This window comes from Chenopodium quinoa, unplaced genomic scaffold, assembly GCF_001683475.1.
Source record: "Chenopodium quinoa cultivar QQ74 unplaced genomic scaffold, ASM168347v1, whole genome shotgun sequence".
NCBI classification, from domain to species: Eukaryota; Viridiplantae; Streptophyta; class Magnoliopsida; order Caryophyllales; family Amaranthaceae; genus Chenopodium; species Chenopodium quinoa.
The window spans coordinates 4,240,808-4,268,497 of NW_018743919.1; the positions used below are offsets into that span (position 1 = coordinate 4,240,808).

The window sequence follows — 27,690 nt, forward strand, 5'->3', positions numbered from 1 at the left end:
AATAAAAAAGTGTACGATCAAAACAAAAATTAGAAGGTACGTGAAGCTTCATGGTTGGAAAGAGTAAAAAAATAAGCGAACCCCACATGGCCAGCTTTGTGTGTGCCCGTCGGCCCGCCAACATCTACCTTGGAATTAGTCCAACTCATTACTCATTTATCATAATCATTCATTTAAAAGAATTTTCGATTGAGTAGTTTCGTTTCTTATTTGATATGAGCTCATCTCATTCATCCTCCTAGCTTTTATCCCTACTACTACACTACTCCCTCCATCTCTTTATTAGATGTCTATTTCTAACATTTATTACTCACATAATAAAGACAAGTAGGCATCTAATTAAGAGACGGGGGAAGTAACAGTCTTAGTTGTTACTTAAATCATAACTAATACTATTTCCTTGTATCTAAATAAGTGTATTAGTTTGAGTTTTACGCTATTTACATATTATTTTTAACATGATTATTTATTAATATATAACTTTTTGGGAATATTATTTTAATAAGCTAGCCGCCTGATATCTAAACTGAGTCAGCAGAAAAGGGAAGAGAAAATAGGCCTTGATGAACCTAAATTTTATTATGTGCACTTTTATGGATTATTAGTTACTATGTAAATTTTTCATAATATCAAAATTTGAAAGTTTAACTTATACTAAATTAAAGATATTAATGGTCAAAATTCTGCATGATATATATACCGGTCGAAAGTGATAGATGGACTTAAATAGATACAAAGGAAGTACATCATAATTTAATTAATTATTTGAGATGATTGATTTGTTTTTTCTTTGACAAAGAGATGATTGTATTGATTATAGGTATATACTTGAAAGTAAGCTAAGATATACTCCATCCGTTTATTAATTATTGTTGTTTAGAAGAGCCTCACATAGTCACATGTGAGTCTATTCCACATAGAAGTAGAGGAAAGTTAAATAATAATGGAGTAATCAGATGACTAACATACAAACTTTTTTTTTTTTTTTTTTTTTTTTTGAATGAAAAATTTTGTGCAAGATTAATGAGAAGAGGGGAATGGTTAAAAAACTTAAGATAAAAATTTAATATCATGTTCTACTTCACTTACTATAGAGTATCAATTAAACTGAGTTTTTAACTATTGGAGTTATATATTGTCAAACTTTACTGTAACGTGAGTTTAGTTCACCCTAATGAATATTTATTTATCAAGTACCAAATGTTCATATTTTTATTGAGTAAATTCTGTTATTGATAAAATACAAATCAATCATTTTCAGAAAAATAAGGTGAAAAAGATGTTATTACTATCTGTAGCTAGAAGAATTGCCAAATAATCCTATCACTAAAAGTTTGGCGTCGGTGGCTAAGCTAATCCATTTAAAATCACAGCTCATTAATTTGTACATCTTTTACCTACCATTTTCCCTAATCCACTTAGCCTCCAAAGATGACGATGGATTTGAAATTGCATGCTTAGCTTAATACGAAGTATGTCCACTAATGTCTGATTTATATGCCCCAATTATTCAAATTTGGTTTCTTTTCTATCATGTACTTTGTTACACGTCGTATGAAACAGTTGGATGATCGTGAGGAATAACTCATCACTCAAAAATCAAAAAATAATACGTACCATGTTACAAGTATCAACTAAAAAATCACACATCAAATTGAGAGTTTAGTATGAGAGTTTACGTCTGATCTCTCAACTCAAAAAATCACAATTATCAAATTCAGGATTTTAATCTTATTGTACACTAAATTAGTACACTAATCTTATTGTACACAATTATCAAGTATGGGGCGCGTTGAATTTAATCTTATTGTACACTAATTTTTAAGGGAATGAATATATAGAGATATGAGATATCTTTTCGTAGATATCATTAAAAGAATAAATATTTTAGGTTTATTTATGTTAAGATATTATTTAAAGATATATCCTTTAGGATTTATGATTATGTTATATATCTTTTAGGAATATTGTTTCCTATCTTATGAGCATAGATTTTGTATAAATACTCTACATATCGATGAATAATAAACAAGACATTCCATCAACTATTTCACCCAAATTTGTCACAAATAAATAACGAGGAATGGTTAAATACATTCATATTTATGAGTATATATATATAGTACTTTCAAAAATATGTAAATTGTATTTTTTTTTATTATGAATTATAAATATTTAGCGATGAATAAGCATAAATAATAAGATGATGCTTAAATAAGTTGAATTGAGCATAGGCTTATATTAATTCACTTAATAAAACTTTTACCTCAGTCGAATTGTAAAGTTTTGAGATTTGAATATTACAAATTAAAGTGAGTTTGCTTGAAGGTGGGGAATCCCTTACCTCTCCCCCTACTTCCAATACTTATGTTAAACATGTTTGGCCCGTAATTAATACAGAGTATACATTTGAAAAATAAAAAAATCAGCGCATCTTGTGTGCGGCTGGCCACATTGTGTGACTGGTTAAAAGAACAAAGTAACCCTTAAAACACTGACCGAGTAACTCTTGTAACACTGACCGAGTAACCTTTATAGCACTAACGAAGTAATCCTAAACACTGGCCAAGTAGGCCGTATAACACTAACGAGTAACCCCTAAACACGATCGGATAAACCCTATAAGAAGAACGAAGTAACCCCCATGCATGATGGCTGGCCACGTGATAAGAATTTGTGTAAAAAAAAAAAAAATCCAATAATAGTATGTGCGGTAAATTAGGTCGTGATTTTTCTCTGTTAAAAAAATGATAAATTAATAAATATGCTTTTAAAAGTCAAATCATTACGAAGCACATTCTATTTCAATATATACCCAAAGAATTAGAACGTGTACCTTATAAGTGCACGCACTTAAAGAAAAGTTTGACTAGTGCAATGCTTTTGGTAAAAAAAAGTCAATTAAATTAAGTTTGGAGTATGGTAAATAATACGGTTATCAACGTACCGTTCATTCAATTCAACCTAGCTTGATTTTCCATTGTGAAATTAATAACTCAACTTGCAAATACATTGAACCTAAGTTGATAGATATTGATAATTGAATATAAAATTGTTCCTTCGATCGTAAATTAGACACATTGTCCTAGCCAATTAAGAATATATTCCATAGTGTGGAAAAAATGAAAATTATCTAAGATTATCTAAATTAATTAATACTCCGCATTGTCTGTGTGACTAATATATTTGACAAAATAAAGCGTATATAATAGTGATAAAACAAAATTGAGAAGACTTTATAATATAAGCTATTAAGCAATTTTTTTCTAAATGGTCATAAAATAGGTCGACTCAAAGAAAAGAACTGAATGAGTATATCGCCAGCTATACTAATTGTATCTTCCAATCATAAAAAGAAGCTGAATATTATTAAAAAGATCCACTTAAAAGGACTCGTGGTATATGTTGGTGCTTTAAGGATTAGAAAAGGGGAAGAAAGAAAAGTCTGGTGGAGGATTGATTTTGTGTGTAGCGATAAAGAACAAGTTGGCTACTAATGACTTAAGATGACATAATAATATTCCAATGCCAAACAGCTTTAATTCAAAGGCTACATACATACAACTATATATGTAGCTTTGTGAATGGCACCACATATATCACTAGGGCCCTTTTTTTATAGAGAGGATTTGGTAGGAAAACAGAAGAAATATACTACGTAATAACTAATAAGTATATCATCATGTTCATAATGTTTAATTTGAAAATTGATATGGAATTCGAAAGGAAATGAAGATCATTGACATATAAAAAACACTTTTTTACAAGTTTCAAAAATTGGAGGAATGAGTAAATTTAGCGCTCTCAATTTTGATTCTTTCATTTCCGAATATTATACCAACATTGGAAATTAAAACATCTTTCATTTTCCTTCTCTTCGTTTCTATGGAGCCCTTTCCTTCATTTTCCTTACAATATTGAACTAAACAAAGCACTGGGACTACTGAATTGGACTTAACCTGCCTCAGTAGTAATGATGTCAATATTCATAGTTGTGAGAACTTATGAGGAGATGTCAATCGTTGGGCTTGGGATCAATTCTCAAATGGGCCCAATGATGGTGACAATCCAGTCTTATGAATCTACTTTGTGTTTGGATATGAGATGGATTATTTAAGTTTAGTTTGGTCTAATCTAATAATGAAACCCTAAGGTCAAAAGTATAATTCTGTATATTTACTGTTTTTTTATATACAAATATGAGTGTCAGAGCTCTCGAACAGGAAGCCCCATTCATTATTCACATAATCTAACCATTAATCTGTTACCTTTTATTTCGAGTAAAAACAATAGGACCTTCAGCAAAGTCCTTTTCTGTGGGCTGAAGACTGATCTCGGTCCAAGTGATGACTAGGCCTAGGGTTTCCTGCACAACAACACACGTTAACTAGCCTCGGGGGTGTTGCCGAAGAAAGGCCCCTCCGATGCCGAAGTCAATACAGTGTTTAGAGAGAAAAAGCTATGAAAGAGTATTAATTGCTAAGGCTTGAATTGAATGAATGTAGAGAGAGAATATTGAAGGCTTTTATACCTTTGCTCAAATAATTAAAGGGACCTTAAATCAAGTGGGCTTGCCACGTTGACTGGGCCTTGACTGACTTGGCAATTATTTGGAGAGTTGAACTTGCTTTGGGCTTTGTAATTAAATTATTTATGGACCGACCCAATTGAAGTAAATTGGACCCAAACAACTTGCCCCCAGATCCGATTCGGAAGCATGATGGGCCCGGTTTTGACTTAATGAATTTGGGTAGTTATTGAGGCAATAACAATTATTTAGAGAGTAATTAGGGAAGTTGGAAGGTTTAGTGGGTAGTTAATTAGGGAAGTGTTTAACGGTTGCATTGAAGTGGAGTTAGTGGGGGTTTTAGTGGCGAGGACTCCCAGAATTCTGCTTTCGGAAAGTCTTTTTAAGCCACTCATCCCACTCTCTCTCCTCATTTCCATGCTAATTCTCTTCTGTTCTTCGCTAATCACCACTGTTAAACTGCTTTCCTTTTCCCGCATATTCTCAGCAATCCGTAACCTGAAATCGAAGTTCGTTGCTCTGAACTAGTAGATCGGCAAATTCCGCTTCTAATAAAGGTAATTTCCTTCGAAATTTCTTCGAATTTCTTTGATTTTTAGAGCACCCCCATTTTTCTCGGTTTCTCGAACTTCCACTGATGAAAATGGCTTGAGATCGAGGAAAGAGACCTATGGTTGTCGATGAGGAGGAGGAAGTTCCTCAGCTGATTCCGCGATGCAATCGTCCGCTAGAGATGAAGCCGCCTCTGAGTGGCCGCAACCCTCGTCCCAGGGTTGGGACAACACCCTCTTCCAGCGGAGCCGCGATTCGTACGATGGCACTGTCATCCGCGCCTCCCCGAGATTCGGGGGAGGCTAGCACCTCTGGCCAAGGCGGGAGTTGGGCGCCTAAACCTTGGGATTTGCCCCCGGAGCAAGGGAGTGGGACAACGTCCCTGAGAATTTTGGGTTGATGACCACCCCTCCTTATGACTGGTGGGTGAACGAGAGTCCCCTCTACCGCTTTGTCGAGCAAATTGAAAATTTTTACAGCATAATGGAGGCAGATGAATATTGGTGCCAAATGCCCATAGTTCCAGGTAGGATTCATTGTCCTCCCCCTGGGTACATTGGGGTGTATACTCGGCAGCTGTAGTTTGGACTTCGTTTCCCTTCGCACTCCTTTGTCGTTGAAGTGCTGAACGGGTACAACATCTCGTTGTGCCAATTAACCCCTGCCAGCATCCGAAGGATGATGACGTTCCTCTAGGTATGCCTCTTTTACGGTTTTGCGCCGAGGCTCTATGTCTTTCGGAAACTCCACAAACTGGTGCCAAGCCAACAATCAGACGAACATCATGGCACTGGATGGTGGCGGATTGAGACCCATAGGGGGCATCTCACCACTTGGCCGAATGATACTTCGGACAAGGATTGGCGGGGCCAATGGATCTGGATTCGGGCGCCCTCAGAAGAGGACCATCCGAACTATTTTGGTGGGCCGAGGTACTTGAGCGAGCCTGATCCCCAGATGAGGAGCATCAGGCCTTACGAGTTCGATGATCATGAGAAGGAGCTGCTGACACTCTTCAGCAAGAAGAGAAATCCAAGGGGCACGGGCCGAATGGCCCAAGTGCCCACCATTTACCACTACATCTTCTAGGAGAAAATGTTTGCCGTTGTCGGCCTCAGCCGAAATTACCAAGGGGGTAAGGAGTTCGGCTGGGGTCGAAGGCCTTTGCTTTTCTCTTTTTTCTTTTACTGTTTGCTTTCTTCGTGCCGACTAACCCTTGAATTTCGGCTTTTCAGTGCTGCACGAGGGAAATTCCGGTATTAACTAAAATCGGCTCGGGATCAACGCTGCAAGGAGGGTGACGAAGAACGCTCTTGATATAACCGAGTCATCAGACCGACCTCCTTCTTTGCGCAAGACTAAGCTTCAGATAGTCAGCGCTGCTGAGTACGAGGCGCAGAAGGTCTGGTGGAAGAAGCGTGACCCCTTCTTCCTTCTGAGCCTTGCAGAACAAGATGTTGTTGCTGTTGCTGCTATGAGGGCGGCAAGGGTTACCGAGGCCTCTAGAAGTGTAATACTCGAATATATTGAGATTTTATCAAATATATTTTATGGCTAAAATATGATATTTTAAATTATTTTATGAATTTTTATACTCTATTTTTGTTATCCTATAAAAATTATCTTAAACCCTAATATAGTTATCAATTGCTTTTAAGAAAAAAAAAAAAAGTTGCTCTAGTGGTTAAAGGGTTCATATTAAAACTTTTATCCTTGCAAATTGCTTCCACGGATCTCTTTGTTTCACACACAACACCTTTGATGACTTTGACTTCGTGATTTCATTTTATATGCAAGTGCATTAGCAAAAGTTGAAAAGCATTATATGTGTGCAGAATGTTGTTAATGCGTGACATTAGTTTCTTGATAAACCTTGGAGTATTATTTTCCGAAAGGTAATCACACTTATTTGTTTTGGAGATGTTTGCCTACTCGTATTATTATATGTAAGCACATCTTAATTCTTGGAGTTCTATGATGATATATTGTTTGTATTAATTGTTTTGTGTAAATTTTATGTTTCTATTTTGTATGATCAAGATTTATATATGTGTGATTAGTGTGTTGTATTATATGATATAATTGTCGTATTGATTAAATATGTTATTTATGCTAAGGTTTTTAATGTTGTTTATTGCTCTAGGGAGTATTGTTTTATTGAGGTTTAGGGTTACTAATGCGGAGTATTATTTTTGGGTTAAGATTGATTATATTTGGGAACTAGTATTATTGTCTTATAAGATCAAGTTGAGATATTTTATGAACCAAATATGCCTTGTTATGTTATTTGGGAACATGTGCCATTATTGAGATATTGATTATGAATTTGTAAATGATTATTTGATCAAGTATGAGATCAAAAGAGTTGAGAATTATTATGTTGTTCTTGGTTCGAGGCTCGATGTTAATTACCTTAGTCCTTGGCTTGTTGGTAAGGAGATAATGATCATGAGTTAAGAATGAGGTACAATTTTTATTTATATTTTTCTATGGTCCCCTGCAATGGGATTCGGCCCATATGTGGTCTGGTTCAAGGTTTTTTTTTGGTTATTGAGAGTATTCAAGTTTTTATACTTGTTGGTTTGTTATTTGAATTACTCATGTCCAAGGCTAGGTATAAAACAAAAGAGTGTGACACACTTATGGGATAGATGAGTTAATTGAGTAAAGGTTCGTGTTATTATTCGAGGTTGAGTTGACAAAGGTTATTTTAAGAGTACAATGTGTAATGTAGTTTTGAACTACATTGTTTAATTGACCTAGTAATGTTGATTATTCTATTATACTCTGTATTCTGATATGTGATGATTACTCAGCTTTTTGCTGACGTGTGTGTTGTTTTGTTGTGCTACTTGTGTTTGCGGCCATGTCTTTTTCTTATGGTGGCCCTACAACGATCTATTTTGGAATTTGTCCTTAATGGTGAGTAGTCATGTTTGTCTAAACAGGTTGATCAAGTGATCATAGATAAAGGAGCTCAAGTGTTTCGATTAGTATATTATAGCAAGTTTGTAAAGTTGTATAAATAGCTCACCTAGTTTATTGGGTTGTAATTATTGGGATTTTGTAAGCCTTAGCACTTGACAAGTTGTTGAGTGTGGCGGTGATACCTCCGATTTAGGTTTATGCTTCCGCAATATTATTTAAAGATTGTTTATTTTTCTTTAAATCTTGCATATTATTAGTTAGTAAATCGAGGGTGTTACAAGAAGTGGTGCTGAACCTTTTACCTCTTCTGTTGATCCTCAGGCGGAAGAGAAGAAAGATGAAGAAGAGGGGGGGGGGGGGGGGGGGGGAGGGGCTGAAGACGAACGCTTGCTGAAGACTTCTGTGAGCCTTCTGACGAAGAAGAAGGAAATAAAGGAGAGCCGGCTGAAGAAGAATCCTCTTCAGACGAAGAGATGTCCGGCCCAAAGAGAAGAAGGGTTGCTTACAAGCTCCTATCTTCGGGAATTTCTCCCCGAAGCTTGTAAGCTAGGATGGGGTCCATCCAGCTCGGCTCGTGTGTGACGCAACAAACCTTAGGCGCTTCGTCCACACTTCTTTCTTGGTGCACCTCCACATATACAGATCGGTACAGCTTTGTTAAAGTTGAACTTGCAAGTTTGGAGAGTGCATTGGCTTGTGCGTTCTGACCCCTTGGAATCAGCTCGACTCCAAAAGTTCTTAGCTTCGTAATAACTGTTTTGATCTTTGCGAGATAAGCTATCATTGAGGGCTCTTTGGCTTCATATTCGCCTCGGATCTGATTTGCGACGAGCTGAGAGTCTGTCTTTAGACAGACATGCTCGACTTCCAATGATATGCACAACTCTAAGCCTACGATTGCTGCTTCATATTCAGCTTCGTTGTTTGAAGCTTTGAATGAGAATTTCAGTGCATACTCAAAGGACTTGCCTTCGGGCGAGGTTATGACTACCCTTGCCCCCGAACCATTTACGGTGGAGGATCCATCCGTAAAAACAGTCCAAACTTTCTTTTCCTCGTCCAGTGTCTCCTGGTAAGAACAATCGGCCAGGAAGTCCGCTAGGGCCTGAGCCTTTGATGGCTGTACTCGGCTGGTAGCAGATGCTAAACTCAATGAGCTTGAAGGCCCACTTTGCTAGCCTACCAGATTTTTCAACTTTGTCGAAGACTTTTTCCAGCGGCTGATTAGTCAAGATCACTATTTGATGGCAGTAAAAATAGGGCCTCAACTTCTGAGCGACTACCACTACAGCATATGCAACTTTCTCAATTAAGGGGTAGCGAGTCTCGACATTCGTCAGAGTGTGACTATCGAAGTAGATCGGTTACTGGACCTTTTCTTCTTCTCTCAGCAAAACCGCGCTTATAATAGTCGGGCTAATTACCACATATAAGTACAGAGTTTCTCCTTCGGCTGGGCGTCCCAGCGTCGAGAGTTGAGCCAGATGTTCACGAAGCTGCTTGAAGGCTCCTTTTCGCTCGTGTTCCTAAATGAGCTCCTTGGTTTTTGGGAGTTTCAGCGCTTTGAAGAAGGGTAACCCCTTGTCCTAGGCTCTAGAGATGAACCTGGACAGGGCAACCATTCTCCCGGCGAGGCGCTGGACGTCCCTCTTTGTTCTTGGCTCGAGAAGGTCGAGCGCCGCTTGTACTTTAGCGGGATTGGCATTAATCCCCCTTTTGTTGACCATGAAGCTTAGGAACTTTCCCGAATTCACGGCGAAGACACACTTCTTCGGATTCAGCTTCATTTGGTGTTTCCTTAGGGTGGTGAAGGTCTCGGCCAGGTTTGCAACATGGTCTTTGTCCTCTTTTCTTTTGACGATTGAATCGTCAACATAGACTTCCATATTGCGGCCTTTTTGCTCGGCGAAGACCTGATCTACCAGCCTTTGATATGTTTCCCCCGCATTTTTCAATCCGAAGGGCATCATTTTGTAATTATACACCCCGACACTTGTAACGAAGGCCGTTTTTGCTCGATCGTCGGAGTTCATGAAGATCTGATGATACCCCGAGAATGCGTCCATGAAACTAAGCATGGCATGCCCACTTGTCGAGTCGACTAGCTGATCGATCCTCGGCAAGGGATAAAAGTTCTTCGGACAAGCCTTATTTAGGTCCGTGAAGTCAACGCACATTCTCTAGGTGCCATTTGCCTTTTGAACCATCACCACATTGGCCAACCATTCCGGATACTGACAGGGTTCAATGAAACCTACGTCAAGGAGTTTTTTTACTTCGGCTGCGATGTCTCGTTTCTTATTTGCGGATTAATTCCGCTTCTTTTGCTTAACCGGTTGACAGGTGGGGTCGACATTAAGCTTGTGAGAGATGAGGTTCAGATCAATCCCGGACATGTCTGCTTCCGAGAAAGAGAACACATCTTTGTTGTCTCGAAGGAGTTGGATAAGCTCAACACGGACGTTCGGATGGAGTCCGAGCTCGATGCTGACACATTTTTCAGGGTCTCCCTCGGTCAACTCTATTGACTCAGTCTGCTGGTCAAGCTCTATTGCTTTGGCACTGTACTCTTCACAATCTGGACTGTTGTCAATATCAACAGGCTTCCCTGACTTCGGCTGGTGTTCTAAGTCTTTCGGCTTAGATGAGGAAATAACTTTTTCTTTCCCCAAAGATCTTTCTTGTGCTGGGGCGTCTAGGCCGAAGCACTTTAGCCTTTAGGCTTCTTTGTGCATCGGTCTTTTTCTCTTTCTTCTTCCTCATCATCCTGTTCATCGCGACAACTTTTGGATGGCTTGAGGTAGTTGCATCTTCGGGCCTCATTTTTACTGCCCTGAATTCTTTCGGAGTGTCCCTCGTCTGTAACGTATATCATCATTTGATCGTACGTTGAGACTACTCCTTGGATTTTGTGAATTATGGGTCTCCCCATGATCATGTTGTATACAGACGGAACATCCATGACCAGAAATTCGGCCATGATGTTCCGGGCTGCTCGATCTCTGCCGACGGTGACGGGATTTTCCCGTCCGGATATGTTGCAGACCCATTGAATCCAGATACCAGGTAGGGTACCGGAGTAAGGTGCTTGGTCCTCAACTTCAGCTGGTCGTAAGCCTCCCGGAAGAGGATATCTGCACCACTTCTGTCGTCGACGAGGGTTCGCCAGACGTTGTGGTTTGCGATCCCCGTGACAATCACCAGCGGGTCATCATGGGAGTATGCCACCCCCCGGTAGTCTTCGACTGTGAACGATACAGTTTAGCATTGGACACTAGGGTGCTCGGATATCAGCATGGTTCACTTGATGGATCAAGCCCCTCAAGTGGCATTTTCGCGCTTTCCGAGAGCTTGTTCCTCCGAAAATGACAAGGATCTCGGGATTGTCTATGTCCTGCAGCTTGTCTTTTTTCTGGGGGAAGTCCAGTTCTTGCCGAGAATCTTTCTCGGCTTTTTTCTCTTCGCGACGATTTGCGAGATATTTTTTCAAGTAACCTTTTCGGACCATATCCTTAATCTGATCTCTCAGTTAGATACAGTCCTCGGTGTGATGTCCAAGAGATTCATGGAATCCACATCATCGGTCCTTGTTTTTCTGTTGGTGCCACAATGGTAGTGGCCTCGGCTTCTTGTACTTCTGCTCGTCCTTCGTTATGCTATAGATCTTAACACGTGGAAGGGCGAGAGGAGTGTATGATTCGTATTTCCCCACGAATGGGGTTTTTTCTTTCTTCAGCTCGGTAGCCGAGGATGGTTCTGAGGCTTTCGCCTTCCCTTTCCTCTAGCTTTGGCTTTCGGACTGCTATCCCTTTGTCTTCCCAGCCCCGGATTGAGACTGGGATTTGGTTGTGTTCCATTCATCGGCTCGGATGTATTTATCAGAGGCATCCAGAGCTTCCTCCAAGGTCTGCGGGGTATGCATGACCATGAAGTCAAGGAACTTTCCAGCTTGTAGCCTGTTTTGCAATGCGAAAACGGCTAGCCCTTGGTCTAGACTTGTAATTCTAGACGACTCGTTGCTGAAGCGAGTCAGATGGTCTCGGAGGCTCTCGTCCTCCCTTTGCTGCAGACTCATAAGTTCTACAGTTGTCTTCTCTCGACGGTTTGCCGTAGAAAACTTGCTCTTGAACTTGTTGGAAAGGTCTTTCCAACCGGTTATCGAGCCTTCCTTTACTCCCTTGGTGATCCACGCTTGTGCAACACCTTTAAGAGTGGTCAGGAAATATTTACACCAGGTCACTTCGGACCTGGGGTTTAGATACATGTGCCCCTCGTAAGAGGAAATGTGGTCCTTCGGATCTGAAGTACCGTAATAAGTTATGTGTGTCGGGATTTTCACCGTCGGGACATGCTCTTCCAAAATCCAGCTTTGGAAGGGTGAGTGGTGGGAACCATCACGACCTTTCCCTTATGTCTAGCCGACGAGACCTCGCTCCTCCCTCTCAAAGAGGTTGAAGTGGTTTTCATCCTCGGCTGGTACGATTCGAGACAAGGCTTAATTCCCTCGGGGTAGGTGAGGCGACTATGCATGCTCACCTCCCTTGAGCCGAGACGTTCGTGAACATTTCGGCGAGCAGACTCTTGCCACGCGGAGGTGGTGTTGCTGCTTTTGTAGCTTCGGGAGTCTTGGGTTTCGGAATTTTCGAAGAATTAAGGGTTCTTTTTCCTCTCCTGTTCAGTCTTCTAAGTGTCCTCCTGCCATTTGTCCCCGAGTTCCTTGAAGGATGGAGCTCGTCCATTTTCCTCTTGGCCGGTTCTCCTTCTCAAGTTTCTTGGGGGAAGAGGCGAGCGGTCACGGGATGGTGGAAAGTTTCCTTCTTGGGCCTTCATGAGGTCCATGAAGACCGCGACGGCTCGTGCCACTTTCTCCGTAGAGGGCCCCGTTTGAGGAGTTGTTCTCGGCTGAGACCGAGAATGGAAACTTCGAGGGGAACTCTTAGCATTGGACTGACTCGGCCGATATGAGCTGGTCGGCTGGCGAGTATGATGGGATGGTGACCTCTCTGGCGCTGCCTTTTCCAGGGAAGAGGGAGCTTTCAAAGAAGAAGAAGAAGGTTCTGGTGATGGTGGAGCAAGTGGATTCCTTATCACCGGAAATGGACTTTTCCTCGAAGAGGAAGAGTCGTTCTTTTTAGTACTCTTAGCACTCTTACCACTCTTAGTCATTTTTGCTAAGATTGGTTGATTTCTGGCTTACTTTTGAATGTTTTTCCCCGTAAACGACGCCAAATTGTTTCGGGTAAAAGTAATAAGACCTTCGGCAAGGTCCTTTTCTGTGGGTTGAAGATTGGTCTCGGTCTAAGTGATGACTGGGCCGAGGGTTTCCTGAACAGCAAACACACGTAAACTGGCCTCAGGGGTGTTGCCGAGGAAAGGCCCCTCTGATGCCGAAGTCAATACAATGTTTAGAGAGAGAAAGTTATTCAGGAGTATTAATTGCTGAGGCTTGAATTGAATGAATGTAGAGAAAGAACATTGAAGGATTTTATACCTTTGCTCAAATAGATAAATGGACCTTAAATCAAGTGGGCTTGCCACGTTGACTGGGCCTTGACTGACTTGGCAATTATTTGGAGAGTTGAACCTTGCTTTGGGCTTTGTAATTAAATCATTTATGGACCAGCCCAATTGAAATAAATTGGACCCAAACATCTTTGTTCCCTTAAATGCCTTGATATTGTAATGTGTGTGGGGGGGGGGGGGGGAGGCATAAATAAAAAGTTGAAAAGAAAGGGAAAATAAGGATACAAACCCATGTAATGAGGAGTGAGATAAAGAGAAAACATGTGCAAATAGAATAATATTGCAATATTTGTTGTAATGATATGAGTACTAATTGATTCATTATTTTTGAAAAAATGGATAAAGTATATACAGATCAAGTTACTCGTATATAGAAATAAAAAAATACCTCATAAATATGGAATAAGGTATTTAAAAAAAAGGTCCATTATTATAAATAGTGACTCATCCTATAACATTTTTTTTCTCTGTCCCTAAATTTTTGACCCATATTCTATGGGTGAAACTTTTGAAACTTTAACCACTAATTGTCATTGAATCATAGGAGATAATATAGTCATGGGAAATCTTGTTGGATTTGTCTCATTTCATGTTTTGTTAATATCAAGTTTTTATAATTTTACACACATAAAAATATATTCACTTTAGGACGCGTAAGATGCGTTTGAAAACCGTGAAAAGTCAAATGGAAAAAAAAACCGTGAAAAGTCAAATGGGGAAAAAAAACAGACGAAGAGAGTACGAAGTAACTATATATAATAGGGGCTTGGATAGTTCAATTGTAATAGTCCAGCAAGAGCTGATTAATTGGGCTTGGCCCAAAATGGTTGGGTTTGGACCATAGTTTTATTTCTTGGTACAGTAGTCCAACTTGTTTGTTGAGTTATGCTCAACCTGGCTACAAAATCAAGCTTCATCTATCAACCCCGGCTGACCCGACCCAATATCTGATATCAGGCCCAGCCATATTTATATCATATCACTAATATATAAAGTCGGTTTCGTAGCCAGGCAACGAGACAACGACACTTGGCATTCCAATTTTTCGCTAAGTGTCGAGCCACGTAGGCGACAAATAAGTATTATTGTGACACATAGGATGCTAAGTAAGCGAATTTTGGATAATTTTTTAGGATAAAATGTTGTATAGTGTTTTATTATTAATATACTTCTAATATTTCATATATACAAAATTAGTTATAACTTTTAATAAATATCTTATAACTCAGTACTATTTCCACCATAAAATTCGTTTTAAAAAATTCTTTAAAATGAGATCCATTTATATCAAGTTAATTTATATAAAATTTGAAATATTTAAGTGCAATAAAAAAATATCAAGTTAATAATAACATAGATGTTTATTTACAAATAAAATTACAAAAAGTACACTATTATATAAATAAGCGATATAATATCGTATGTCTAAATATTTTACATTATCAAAAGTTTAGAACAATCCGGGCATCGTCCGAGCACAAAACTAGTCATTAATAAATAAAGCTGGTCTCACATCCAGGCCACGAGACAACGACACTTGGCATTCCAGATTTTCGCCAAGTGTCGTGCCACGTAGGCGACAAATAGGTATTATTGTGACACGTATGATGCTAAGTAAGAAAAATTTTGATAGATTTTGTAAGATAAAAATATTGTATAGAATTTTATTATCGATATACTTCTAATATTTCATATATGTACAAAGTTAATCATAACTTTTAATAAAAATCCTATAACTTAGTTATATTTCCATCATAAAATTCGTTTTAAAAATAAGTTTAGTATGGTAAAAATACTTTCAGCTCATTAGAAATAATTTAAATTCAATAAAAACACTTTCAAGTCAATAATAACATAGATATCTATTTACAAACAAAACTACAAAAAGTACACTATTATATAAATAAGAAATATGATATCTTATGTGTAAATATCCTGTATTATCAAAAGGATTCTAGGATCGTATTTAACTTCAATCCAAAAAGTTATCTTAAAATTTTATCAATCATCTGGGTATCGCCCAGACACAAAACTAGTCTTTTATATGATTGCACAGTCAATTTTGCAACTTTTAATGACAAGCCTCCAAACTCTTAATCCTTAAATCCTATTAACTTCCCAATTTTATTTTAGTTTTTTAATTTCAGAATTCTTACAACAATTCATGACATTCATTGAGTATTGGTGCGCTTATAACGAGCACCCATTTAACTTTAATCCACGATTTGGACGCACAATTGAATGGATGTTGTGATGGCACTTGTAGGTTAAAATTCACATCTGGTATCAATGATGATGACAATGGTTAATGGGGGTGGTTGATGTTATTCTAAGAGCATATACAAGAAAATTAATAACCTTACCAACTGTTAATGCCACATATATAGGACAATCCATTGCCTATATCAGGTAAAAAAAAACATAGGACTCTTTTGAGAAGATCCAACCTAAAAGTTTGATTATTCCCAGATTTTTAATAGTTGGGACTAATTTGAAAAGATATGTAAAAGGTCAGATTATTCTTGTGAATTTTTCCTGTATAATTTTATTGCAATTATTGTTCTATCTTTTCATTTCTATTAGAAGCTTGTAATTGTTATTCTAGAATATAATGTAGCGTAGAAGGTTGTAAAACCAATTCTGGTAGGCGTTGCTAAAAGTTACATACATATATGAAAAAAGGGATATACTAATGATTGGCAACAAACTTTTTCCAAAACAGAATTATTATAAAATTGTGACATTCTTCGTAATTATTATACTCTAATTTTTGAGATGTTTAGTGTCCGCTTAAAATAGTTAAATACGTCTATATTTTTATATGACTCTCTTAAAATGTAACGTTCTCAACAGACTAAATAGTATGTGTTTTTTTTGAAATATGAAACACGCATCACGCACTTTTAGATCTAATTAATTAGTGACGGAGAAATGTGAGATTAATGGTCTGTGGCTAAGTATCAATTTGGTATACTTGAGGACAACAAGAAAAATCAAGAGGTGGCTTTCCTTTTCTTAGCACAACTTCATCGTTGTATTTGTTGAACTCACAAGAAATTTAGGAGAAAACGGCTTAATGAGCCTTTACCATTAAACACACATAAATAGGCTTACAACATTAACCTAACATGTCAAAAACTCCTAACAAGATATATACAAATATATTCACAAAATATAACTCACAACATAATTATATCCTAACACTCCCCATCAAGTTGGAGCATGTAAATCACGAATGCCCAACTTGTTAAGAAGAAAACCAAACTGTCGTTTCCCAAGTGCCTTCATCAAAATATCTGCTAACTGATGACCTGTAGGAACATACGCAGTAGCTAGATTACCATTCACCAACTCATCACGAACAAAGTGACAACCTGCCTCTATATGCTTAGTACGATCATGAAAAACAGGATTTTTAGCAATATGGAGAGCAGATTGACTGTCACAATACAACTTCATAGGCTTGGGATGCAAAATACCAAGAGAGGACAACAAAGATTTCAACCACTTTAATTCACAAGTTGTAACTGCCATAGCATGATACTCAGCTTCAGCTGAAGAACGAGATACTATCGGTTGTTTCTTAGTCTTCCACGAGACAGGGGAACGACCAAGAAAAACCTTATAACTAGACAAAGAACAACGAGTCAAAGGGCACGCTGCCCAATCACTATCACAGAAAGCCGTCAAACACATGTCCTTCATAGGACGTAACAATATACCCTGACCAGGACTACCTTTGATACAGAGAAGTACCCTGATTGCCGCATCCCAATGTTGCACCTGTCGGTTACTCAAAAACCGTGCAAGAGTATGAACAAAGTAACTCAACTCTGGACGAGTTACAGATAAATAAACAAGTCGCCCAACTAAGCGACGATACTGATCAGGTTGAGAGAATGGCTCCCCCTCGGCATATGCAAGACGATGGTTCTGCTCCATAGGAGTATCAATAGGCTTACAACCTAACATTTCTACCTCAGATTACACATCTAAATCATATTTACGGTGAGACAAAAATATACTTTCCGAACCACGAGTAACTTCAATACCCAAAAAATACTTCAACACACCAAGGTATTTCATATGAAAGCAAGTACTCAAATATTTTTTTAAATGAATAATTGTATCATGAGACGAAACCAGCAATAATAAGATTATCAACGTACAAAAGAACATGAAGGGAGACCGTACCCTGAATATAATTGAACAAAGAATAATCTTCATATGATTGCTTGAAACCATAAGATTTCAAGGCTTTAGACAATTTAGAAAACCACTGTCGAGGAGCCTGTTTCAGACCATATAGAGACTTACGAAACCTACAAACTTTCCCTGGAGTAGGACAATTATAACCCGGAGGTAACTGCATATATACTTCCTCCTCCAAATCACCATGAAGAAAGGCATTATGAACATGCATTTGATGCAACTCCCAATTTAAAGAAGCTGCAACGGAAAGAAAAAGTCTAACAGTCCCCATTTTTGCCACAGGGGCAAAAGTCTCATTATAATCAACACCTGCAACCTGTCGATTACCATACACAACAAGACGACCTTTAAGTCGCTCTACTTCACCTGTAGAAGTATATGTAATTTTATACACCCAACCACTACCAATAGCCTTCTTACCCGGAGGTAAGTCCTCCAATGTCCACGTGCCACTTCGTTCAAGAGCATCAATTTCTTCTTTCATCGCCTTACGTCACCCTTCATGTTTCACAGCTACCCTAAACAAGGAAGGCTCTTTACCCTTCGTAACTGCTGTCAGAAAACACTTGTGTCTCATAGAAAAATTGTTATAATAAACATAACAAGCTATATCAAATTATTTACCTGAAGAACGTGATTGAGAAGCGGGTGCAGTAGTTGTTGATGAAGTGGGGTCTATTGCTTAACGAAGAACTATATTAGTCACATAACCACGGAGCTTTGAGGAAGGAATTTTGACACGATGACCACGACTCAACACTTCACCATTATTGGGAGTAATACCCCCTGCCACATCATTATGAGCACCCGTACTCCCCCTTGAGTCAGGGAGGCAATAGCAATATCATCACCAAAAGAAACATCACTAGGCACATGCAAAGTTTGAGTACCCTCACTGACTTTAGGTGATTCAACAGTAGCATGCAACTCATGCATTAAATCCACATCACAAGCACTACTACCATCATGTGCAGTAGGTGAAAAGGCATGCAAATCACTAACATAATCTTCATCATCCCATAAACGAACCTGACTAAAATAATTTTCCCACTGCACCTTTTCTAACTCATCAAATTGCTCAATAAAAGGAAATTTGTCTTCAACAAATTTGACATCACGACTTATAATAAATTCCTTAGACTCCAAATCATAAAACCACTAACCTTTTTTACCATATGGATAACCAACAAAAATACACCTCCTAGACTTAGAGTCAAACTTATCCTTAGTACGAGAATTATTCACCACATAGCTCAAACAACTAAAAACACGCACATCGTCATATAAGGGAGATGTACCAAACAAACATTCATGAAGCGTCTTGCCCTTTAAAATAGGAGTCGAAGTCAAATTAATAAGATGAACCGCAGCCAAAACACATTCTCCTCAAAAATACTTAGGTAATTTAGCTTGAAAACGTAAAGCCCGAGCAACATTTAGAATATGCTTATGTTTCCTTTCAACACGACAATTTTGTTGGGCGATATCTACACACGATGTTTGATGTACTATGCCTTTTTTGTCAAAGAAAGGTTTCAAACTCAAGAACTCTTGTCCATTATCACTTCGTAACACTTTAATCTTTTTATTAAATTGAGTTTTGATTAAAGCATAAAAGTCACGAATTAATTTCCCTACTTCATATTTTCCAACCATCAAATAAACCCAAGTAGCACAAGAAAAATCGTCAACGATAGTAAGGAAATATTTAGCATTACACTAGATGATACTCTACTTGGACCCCAAATATCACAATGTATCAAATCAAATAAACCAGATGCTTTATTCATACTTAAAGGAAAAGAGTTACGGGGCTCTTTACCCATAAAACAAATATGACAATCAAACACACCACACTTTTTATTCTTACTACTACTAACTACTCCAGGTAAAGATAAAACAACTTTCATCGAAGGATGACCTAAACGCCTATGCCATAACATACTTGCATCTGGAACTGCTACTGAATTTGTTTGAAAGTTACGAGCACGAACCGGCCGGAAGAGATAGACCCCATTATACTGCACCCCCGCTCCAATCAAGTTCTCCAAAGTGCGGTCCTGAATAGTACATATCTTGTTAGTGAAAAGAACAATAAAATGTTGTTTGTCTAATAATTGAGACACTGACATCAAGTTACATTTTAATTTCGGAACAAATAAAACATCTTCTAAAATTAAACCATCATTTAATTTTATTTTTCCTTCTTTAGTGGCCGTAGTACTTATTCCGTTAGGCAAACCAACAGGAGATAAAATATCACACTAATCGAAAAATAAATTCAAATCACCCGACATATGATTTGATACTCCGGTATCAATTATCCACTCTTTCGAACTATACATACCATGAAAAGTCTGATCAGAAGAAAAATTAGTGGGCTTTGCACTTTTAATTGCACTTATAAATTGCTGCCACTGTTCATCAGTCAAAGTAGGAGCCGAGCCACGATCATTGTCATTAATATCTTGCGCACTTGACTGTTGAGAACCACTCACATTCGCAGCAAAACCACGGCCACCAGAATCTGTCGTATGACCACCACGGCTGCCGTGGCCACCCCCACGGCCAGACCTGCCACTGCGCTGACCATCGCGCCCAGCAGAATTGAAGGAATCGGACCAGCCATGTAAGTCGAAACACTCCTCCTTCACATGCCCCTTTTTACCACAACGGCCACACATACGAACATCTCCACCACTCGACCAATTTGTCCGACCCTGAGCCGAACCAGACGCAGCAAACCCAACAGCACTTTCCGGAAGATTATCATGTACATTCGAGACAGTTTGCTTGCGTTCATCAGAGACAACCTTGGCATATGCCACATTGAGTGAGGGAACATGATCCATCATTAGCAAAGTCGACATAACACTACTTATTTTTTTCGGATCTATCTAAACCAATACAAAATTGATGAAGCAACTCACTCTCAATGATCTTCGCATACTCCGGGGCAGCAATACAAGAACACTTAGGAATTTTACAATAGCTAGCCAATTCATCCTGCAACCTACGCAATTCACCAAAATAAACAGCTACCGACCTTCCACGTTGCTTGCAATCAACGATCTGCGCCTTTAACTCAAGAATACGAGGACCATTGCCAAGAGAATATCTATCACGTAGATCATCCCACAAGGATTTGACATGGTCTGAAAACGAACAGTAGAACGCACCGAAACATCCAAGGTATTCACAATCCAAGCAACGAGCATAGAGTAACAATACCCCATTGATCATAATTTGGAGAAGTTTTATCCGGCAAGGCAATAGTCCCATCAATAAAACCAAACTTGTTCTTAGCATGAAGATTATTACGCAAAGAACGAGACCACTCCTCATAATTATCCCCTTCAACATAATAGGGCTGATAACCGCACCCGTACCTTCACTCGGATGAAGGTAATACGCAGAAAAATTAAAGGCTCATAACGAGGACCCTTAGGAGGCGGAGGCGGAATTTCACCACCAGTCATCACACCGAAACTAATTGACTTACACACAAAGAATACACAAAGAAAATGGAAGCAGGGAAGAACGTAAAAAAATTTATAAATTAGAGGGCTCTTGATACCATGTTAAACTCACAAGAAATTTAAGAGAAAACGGCTTAATGAGCCTTTACCATTAAACACGTATATATAGGCTTACAACCTTAATCTAACATGCCAAAAACTCCTAACAAGATATATACAAATATATTCACAAAATATATCTCACAACATAATTATATCCTAACAGTATTTCCAAAGTTTCTATCCTTTTGATAAGGTTAAGTGCTAGTTTTTGGTCCCCAAACTAGTATTTATATTCTTCCAAAGATCCTCACAAATATTTTTACAAAATTATGAAAACAGAAATTAAATAAAAAGCCCTCACCATAAATTGAGCTATCGTGATATCAGCCCATGGGCTCCATTAAATTTCTGATATTCTTCTCTATCTTATGTGTGCTAAGGTCTAAGGTACTTTGTTATTCGAACAAAGAAGATAACTCGAGATAAGATGATACTAACAACTCTAATTGACAACGTTGATGTCAGCTATATTTTTATGTAGCAAACAAGTCTTTCAATGATGGTACAAGATTACAAGATTTCAAAACACTTGTTCAATAATTGTGTTTTTGAGTTGTACATATATTGTAGTTAATTTCAAAGTTTAGTGAAATTGTGCAACTTTGTGTGTGGTATCTAACACCAATCAGTTTTGCCACTTTGGTTTATAAGTTAAAAGTTTGAATTTTCCTGTGTATCCTAAAAGAAACTTCGCTTCATATCTCAAAAGGTAGGGATCCTAATCAATAAAATACACCCATAAGCATTAATAAAGTTTTACAGTATTATTTTGCATTGAATGAATCTGTAATGAACTGAATTACATCAAACTGAAATATGTAAAAAGCTAAATGACTTAACCAAACCACATAACTGAAGTGGTTAGAGCGTCCCTCCCGATTCCAGAAGATCCTGGTATCAATTCTCATCACCCGCCCTTATGGCTCTCTAAACACCAAAAAAAATAAGCATATGTTCGAAAGAATATGAAAATCTCTAAGAATCTTTTAGTTTCTCTAAGAATTTCTAATTAAGGTGTCAATCAATAATCCCTTGTTTAGTAGCATCAATACTAATTATGAGACGAGTTGGAGTGGTACACATAAAATATACAATTATTGGATACGCACTATTCACAATATATAATTCATTTATTATAAGATTTTTTTTTTCTTGAGTATATATGTAGTAGTATAATGTCAATACACCATTATTTGTAAGCACAATTTGCAATATATATATATATATATATATATATATATATATATATATGTATATGTATATATATATGTATATGTATATATATATATGTATATGTATATATATATATATGTATATGTATATATATATGTATATGTGTATATATATATATATATATATATATATATATATATATATATATATATATATATATATATATATATATAATCAAGACAATTCCAACTTCCAAACACAAAACCCTTTGATAGTGTAAAACCCAACTATAGGTTTGATTCTCATCGTGTCTAAACTTATCCCCTCTCCTCCAAAATGGACCCCTTTACCTTAAAAACAGAAAAAGGAAAAAACATAGGTACCACTACTAGTAGTTTCTTTAGATACACATACACCCAAAAAAAAGAAAAAAGGAAAAAGAAAAAGGTTAATAGTTACCTCTATCTATGTGGTGCTCTCGAAAAGACTTGGTGACGCAATGGCTGATTTTGGTTGTTTGAGCACAACATGCAATAAATACTTTCGACTATATTTTTTCCTTCAACTTCTCACCACAAAAATGATAATACAAATTAAAAAATAATACACGTACTAATGCAATACTCGTACAACTTAACAATTGCTATATCGCCTATATAAGAATAAAGTTAGCGAGGTTTATTTCGGTTGCCACATAAATTATCTACCACACATATAACACGTTTGTACGACGAGTATTACGACTTAGCTGCTCATACTTCGTTCTTGTTGGGAACGAGTATTACAACTTAGCTGCTCATACTTCGTTCTTGTTGTGATTACCAGTAACTAAACTTCGAATTTCCAATCTCATGGGAGAGGTACGTACCTACGTTCTTTAATAATCTTTTAAATTATGTATACGATTGTATTATACTTTGTTTGTTCTTTAAAGATTATATATTTATCCATATATAGGAAAAGAAAGACATTGTTGTCGGAGGAGAAGGTCGGGTTGAAGAGAAGAAGGAAAAGGGGAGTACCGACAAAGCCAAGAATAATGATAATAATGATGATAACAATGAGATTATTGTAATTAAAGTTGACATGCATTGTCAATGCGAGGCTTGTGCCAAGAAAATTTCTAGAGCTCTTAAAGGTTATCTAGGTATGTTATCTATTGCTTTTTAAATAATCCATGCTACTAGCTAGTACTCCGTATTATTTACCTTTAAGATGTATGTATGGTTAGTTATAAATTTTGTACAAAAAATGTTTAAAGTTACGCGCATTGCATCTTAATTTATACAAGTATTCATCTGTAAACTTCTTGATGTTGCGGGATGATAATTAGTTCCGATTAATAATTAAAATTGATTAATAAGTAGTATGAATATCCGTAAAACTTTATATCAAGAGGTAAAGGTTATATTATACTTTGTATATGGAGTAGTAAATTAGTACTCCTTAATACTAAATCATACGGAGTAATAAATATATTACTCTGTATGTAACATTAAATCTTTTACATAATCCAGAATTTTGAATCCATATCAATGATTCTATTGAATTGGTTATGATTAATGAATTAAAAGGGGTGGAAGACGTAGCAGTGGACAGGAAGACGAACACGGTAATGGTAAAAGGGAAGACAGCTGAACCGTTGAAGTTATGTGACCGAATTCGCCACAAAACTGGCCGAAACGCTCAATTACTTTCTCCCTTGCCTAAGCCTCCTCAGGAAGAGAAGAAACCAAAAGAAGAAGAGAACAAGGACCAAAAGGATGAACCTGCGAAAAAGGATCAAGTATGCAACTCTCTACCCTTTTACATTATGCATCTTTATTTTCCTTGCTTTAAATTATGCATTAATCTTTTTATGTTTTTGTTCTAATTTGGTGTTTAATGTAGGAATATAGATAGATGCATGTCCACTAAAATAAAAGAGGATATAAAAAAATACTACGATGTCCTATGTTACTTACAGCGAGCAAGACCTTTTTAAACTAGTGACCGAGTAGTTGCAACTTGCAACTTTATTTTTGTCATTCAAAAAATGTTGGATTTCACAAAATCTATACATTTCACGTGTTTTACTTTTATCACGAATCACTAAAGGTCTTTCTAAATTGTGATGATATACATTTGATTTTGAAAAAGCCTAGTTCTTTATCATTATGTGACTATTAGACATTCACTTACACAATACATCAACTAACCACCTTACCATAAGGCGGATCGAAAGGGGAACAAGAGCATAACCTAATGTATCTATCCATATATAACTAATTATAGTCTTGTAATCTTGTTTGACATAAAATGAGAGAGATACATAAAGATAATTAAGCATATATATAATTATATAGTGTGATGAAATATTAAAAGATGATGCGTGTATTAGAGATGGAGATAGTTGGTCGAATAGAAATGGTAGGACAGACATAGTTATAAGGTGAAGAGAAAGTACTAAAGTAGTAGTCCACTGTTTTATTTTACGTACGGTAAAATCTGAAACAGCATGTGATGTGGTGGAGTTGTCGTATATGTTAAAACTGACATGAAAATACAAGGCCAAGATTCAAAGGCCGGTGAGTGAATTCAAGGTGAAAAAGCTACTCGCATAACATAAAATCGCACATTTTACAATGAATTCCAATTCCGGGTCACATTTATTTAATTTGCCGACACCACAACCACCGTACCATATTGCACCGTACGTACCAACTGCTTCTTTCCATTTTCATACATTTAAGCCACACACGCATCTTTCTTTTACATTTCTGTACATCTTTATTTCGGCCTTTTTTTTAAGCCCCTTTAAGTATGCTTCAACTTATATATATATCTCTCTAATCTATCCGTATGAAACACTATCACTAATTTTATGGTGATTTAAGATTGCATCAAGGCTACCTATATAGATTGAGGTATTAATTGGGTAAATAGGTCGGATTCAAATGAGTCTGGTTAAGTCGGGTCTAATTTGAGTTTGACTCATGCTAAATCATTATTATGCCCATACAATTCGAAATTTGGATCAAGTTATATTTGAATTGAGTCAATCAAGTTGAGGTCAATTTTTGAAACCTCGCTCTTACCATATTTCCAATTCAAGCCCAACATATATATATAAAATGTGAGTCATGCATCTACACATCCGTTAGCTAGAAGGATTAGTATTATTATCCATTATAAAGATCATACGGAGTGTCATATTTGCACAATTTTTTATGACAAAGTAGTTGCTTAGCTATGATCAAAGATAGCTACTTGCTTGAGAGTAATAAAAGCACGATTATACATAAGCACATATATATGCACCTTATAATGCATATTGTAAATTCGATTTAGCATGCATGATGCCCTTGTTGCTCTCTTACATAATTAAGCCTCGACTCACATTATTGAATTAAAATTCATTTTCATTTCTTTCAGATTTTAATTCTTCTAGCTAGTAGTGCCATTATAGGCAGTATTCAAAATTATAAGAATCTTGAATATTCATGTGGTTTGTAGCTTCTCTCAGGATCTTATCCTAACAAGTGACGTAACAAAATGTCACTGATTTTTAATTTTAAGGACAATAAAGTTGTATGGTGTATATATGGCAATAAAGATGAACAAAATAAAGCCTTAATGCTAGTCAATTTTGTTCAATCTGATCATATTTGAAGATGATTAGCTTGTATTGCTACATATATGATACTTACATTCAAAACCACCTTATCTTATCTCCTTGTCTGGCAATTTGCAAAACTATACTAGATATTTTTGACATGACTTGAATTAAATTATAGTGATTTGAAACAATTCTATTGATCGAGTATGATATGTATGTATGATGGTTAATATATTTATCATATGGTTAATAATGTTATATGCATGTTTAATTAATTTGGCAGCCACCTCCCGTAGTAACAGTGGTGCTAGGAGTTCATATGCATTGTGAAGCCTGTGCGCAGCTCCTACATAAGCGCATTCGAAAGATTAAAGGTACGTTTGTATGTAACTATGCATACAATAATTCATATAGTACATTAGTACATGCATGTTTTGCACACTTTTTTTTAGTACGTACGTAGTGTAGTACCCCATATTTAATTTATAATTGTGCGTACATGTACGTAGATTAGAATATGCATGATTATTTGAGATGATCTGATGAATATTATCTATTTATGAACAGGGGTAGAGTCCGTAGAAACAGATGTAGGCAAGAGTCAAGTGATTGTGAAGGGTGTGATAGGAGATCCAGAAGCATTGGCTAAGTACGTGCAAAAGAAGACAAGGAAGCAAGTGTCCATTATCAAGGCTGGTAATGAACAAGATAATAAGCAAGACACGACAACGACGACCAAGGCAAGTAGTAATGAACAAGAGAACAGCAAGAAAGATGATGGTAATAAGGAAAATAAGGAGGTCAATAATAATATTGATAACACAATAATTGATCAAGATGTTAAGATGATGATGATGAATAATATGATGAACAGTTCGAATGATTATTATTGGCCATCAGCAAGGTATGACTACATGATAGATTATTATAATAATGATCATCATTATAATCATAATTATCAGCCTCCTCAAGTGTTTAGTGATGAAAACCCTAATGCTTGCTCTATTATGTAATGTAAACCCTCTACCTATATAATAGCTAGCTATAAATTTTGTATAAATAATCTATACTTTTATTATTGCTTTGAATATTATTATGTAATGTTCTTCGTATTATATATGATTAATGATTTTGTGTAATAATTATGTTATAATGTATTTTATCAACTTGATCTATTGTCAAGCCTTCATTATAATCCAAAAGACTTGAAATAATTGCAATTTGTTTCAACTTTGATGTGAATGGTGAATTGAAAGCTGAAAAGCAACAATTGTGGCGTATTGTTTAAGCATGGGAGATAATTCTTAGCTTCATGGACCTTTTTAGTCTATTACGTTAAGTGGACGCCATTGCTCCTCACCCACACCATCAAAGTATCAAATCATCCTCTATTATACAATAATATATCCATCACTTTTAATTAATTTCTATGCCAACTTATTGATGGATTGTTATTGACTTATATATTGTTGTTTAATAACTGAAATGTGTATCTTGTTAGTGATAGTATAACATGTTTTTGTCTTATTATTTTGAAGGAAATATATTTATACATGTGAACAAAAATCAAACAATGGGTAATAAAGACTAATAAA

At 36.8% G+C, this 27,690-nt stretch overlaps 3 protein-coding genes across 3 annotated transcripts; 1 reads left to right on the forward strand and 2 right to left on the reverse strand.

Annotated features, from left to right (window-relative positions):
* Nucleotides 1-16,741: 16,741 nt before the first annotated feature.
* On the reverse strand, nt 16,742-17,503 carry LOC110687549 (uncharacterized mitochondrial protein AtMg00810-like). The gene has a single exon (XM_021864208.1). The coding sequence runs from the start codon at nt 17,501-17,503 to the stop codon at nt 16,742-16,744; it is 762 nt and encodes a 253-aa protein (XP_021719900.1).
* A 2,025-nt stretch (nt 17,504-19,528) lies between these two features.
* On the reverse strand, nt 19,529-21,606 carry LOC110687108. The gene is made up of 2 exons (XM_021863728.1): nt 20,091-21,606; nt 19,529-19,803 (listed from the first exon to the last, which is right to left on the reverse strand). The coding sequence occupies exons 1-2, from the start codon at nt 20,611-20,613 to the stop codon at nt 19,760-19,762; spliced, it is 567 nt and encodes a 188-aa protein (XP_021719420.1). The 5' UTR covers nt 20,614-21,606; the 3' UTR covers nt 19,529-19,759.
* Nucleotides 21,607-22,728: 1,122 nt separating this feature from the next.
* LOC110687487 (heavy metal-associated isoprenylated plant protein 7-like) lies at nt 22,729-27,266 on the forward strand. Its single transcript, XM_021864144.1, has 5 exons — nt 22,729-23,357; nt 23,455-23,644; nt 24,072-24,283; nt 26,379-26,469; nt 26,663-27,266. Exons 1-5 carry the CDS (start codon nt 23,349-23,351, stop codon nt 27,106-27,108), a joined length of 948 nt encoding a protein of 315 aa, XP_021719836.1. The 5' UTR covers nt 22,729-23,348; the 3' UTR covers nt 27,109-27,266.
* Nucleotides 27,267-27,690: the final 424 nt, after the last annotated feature.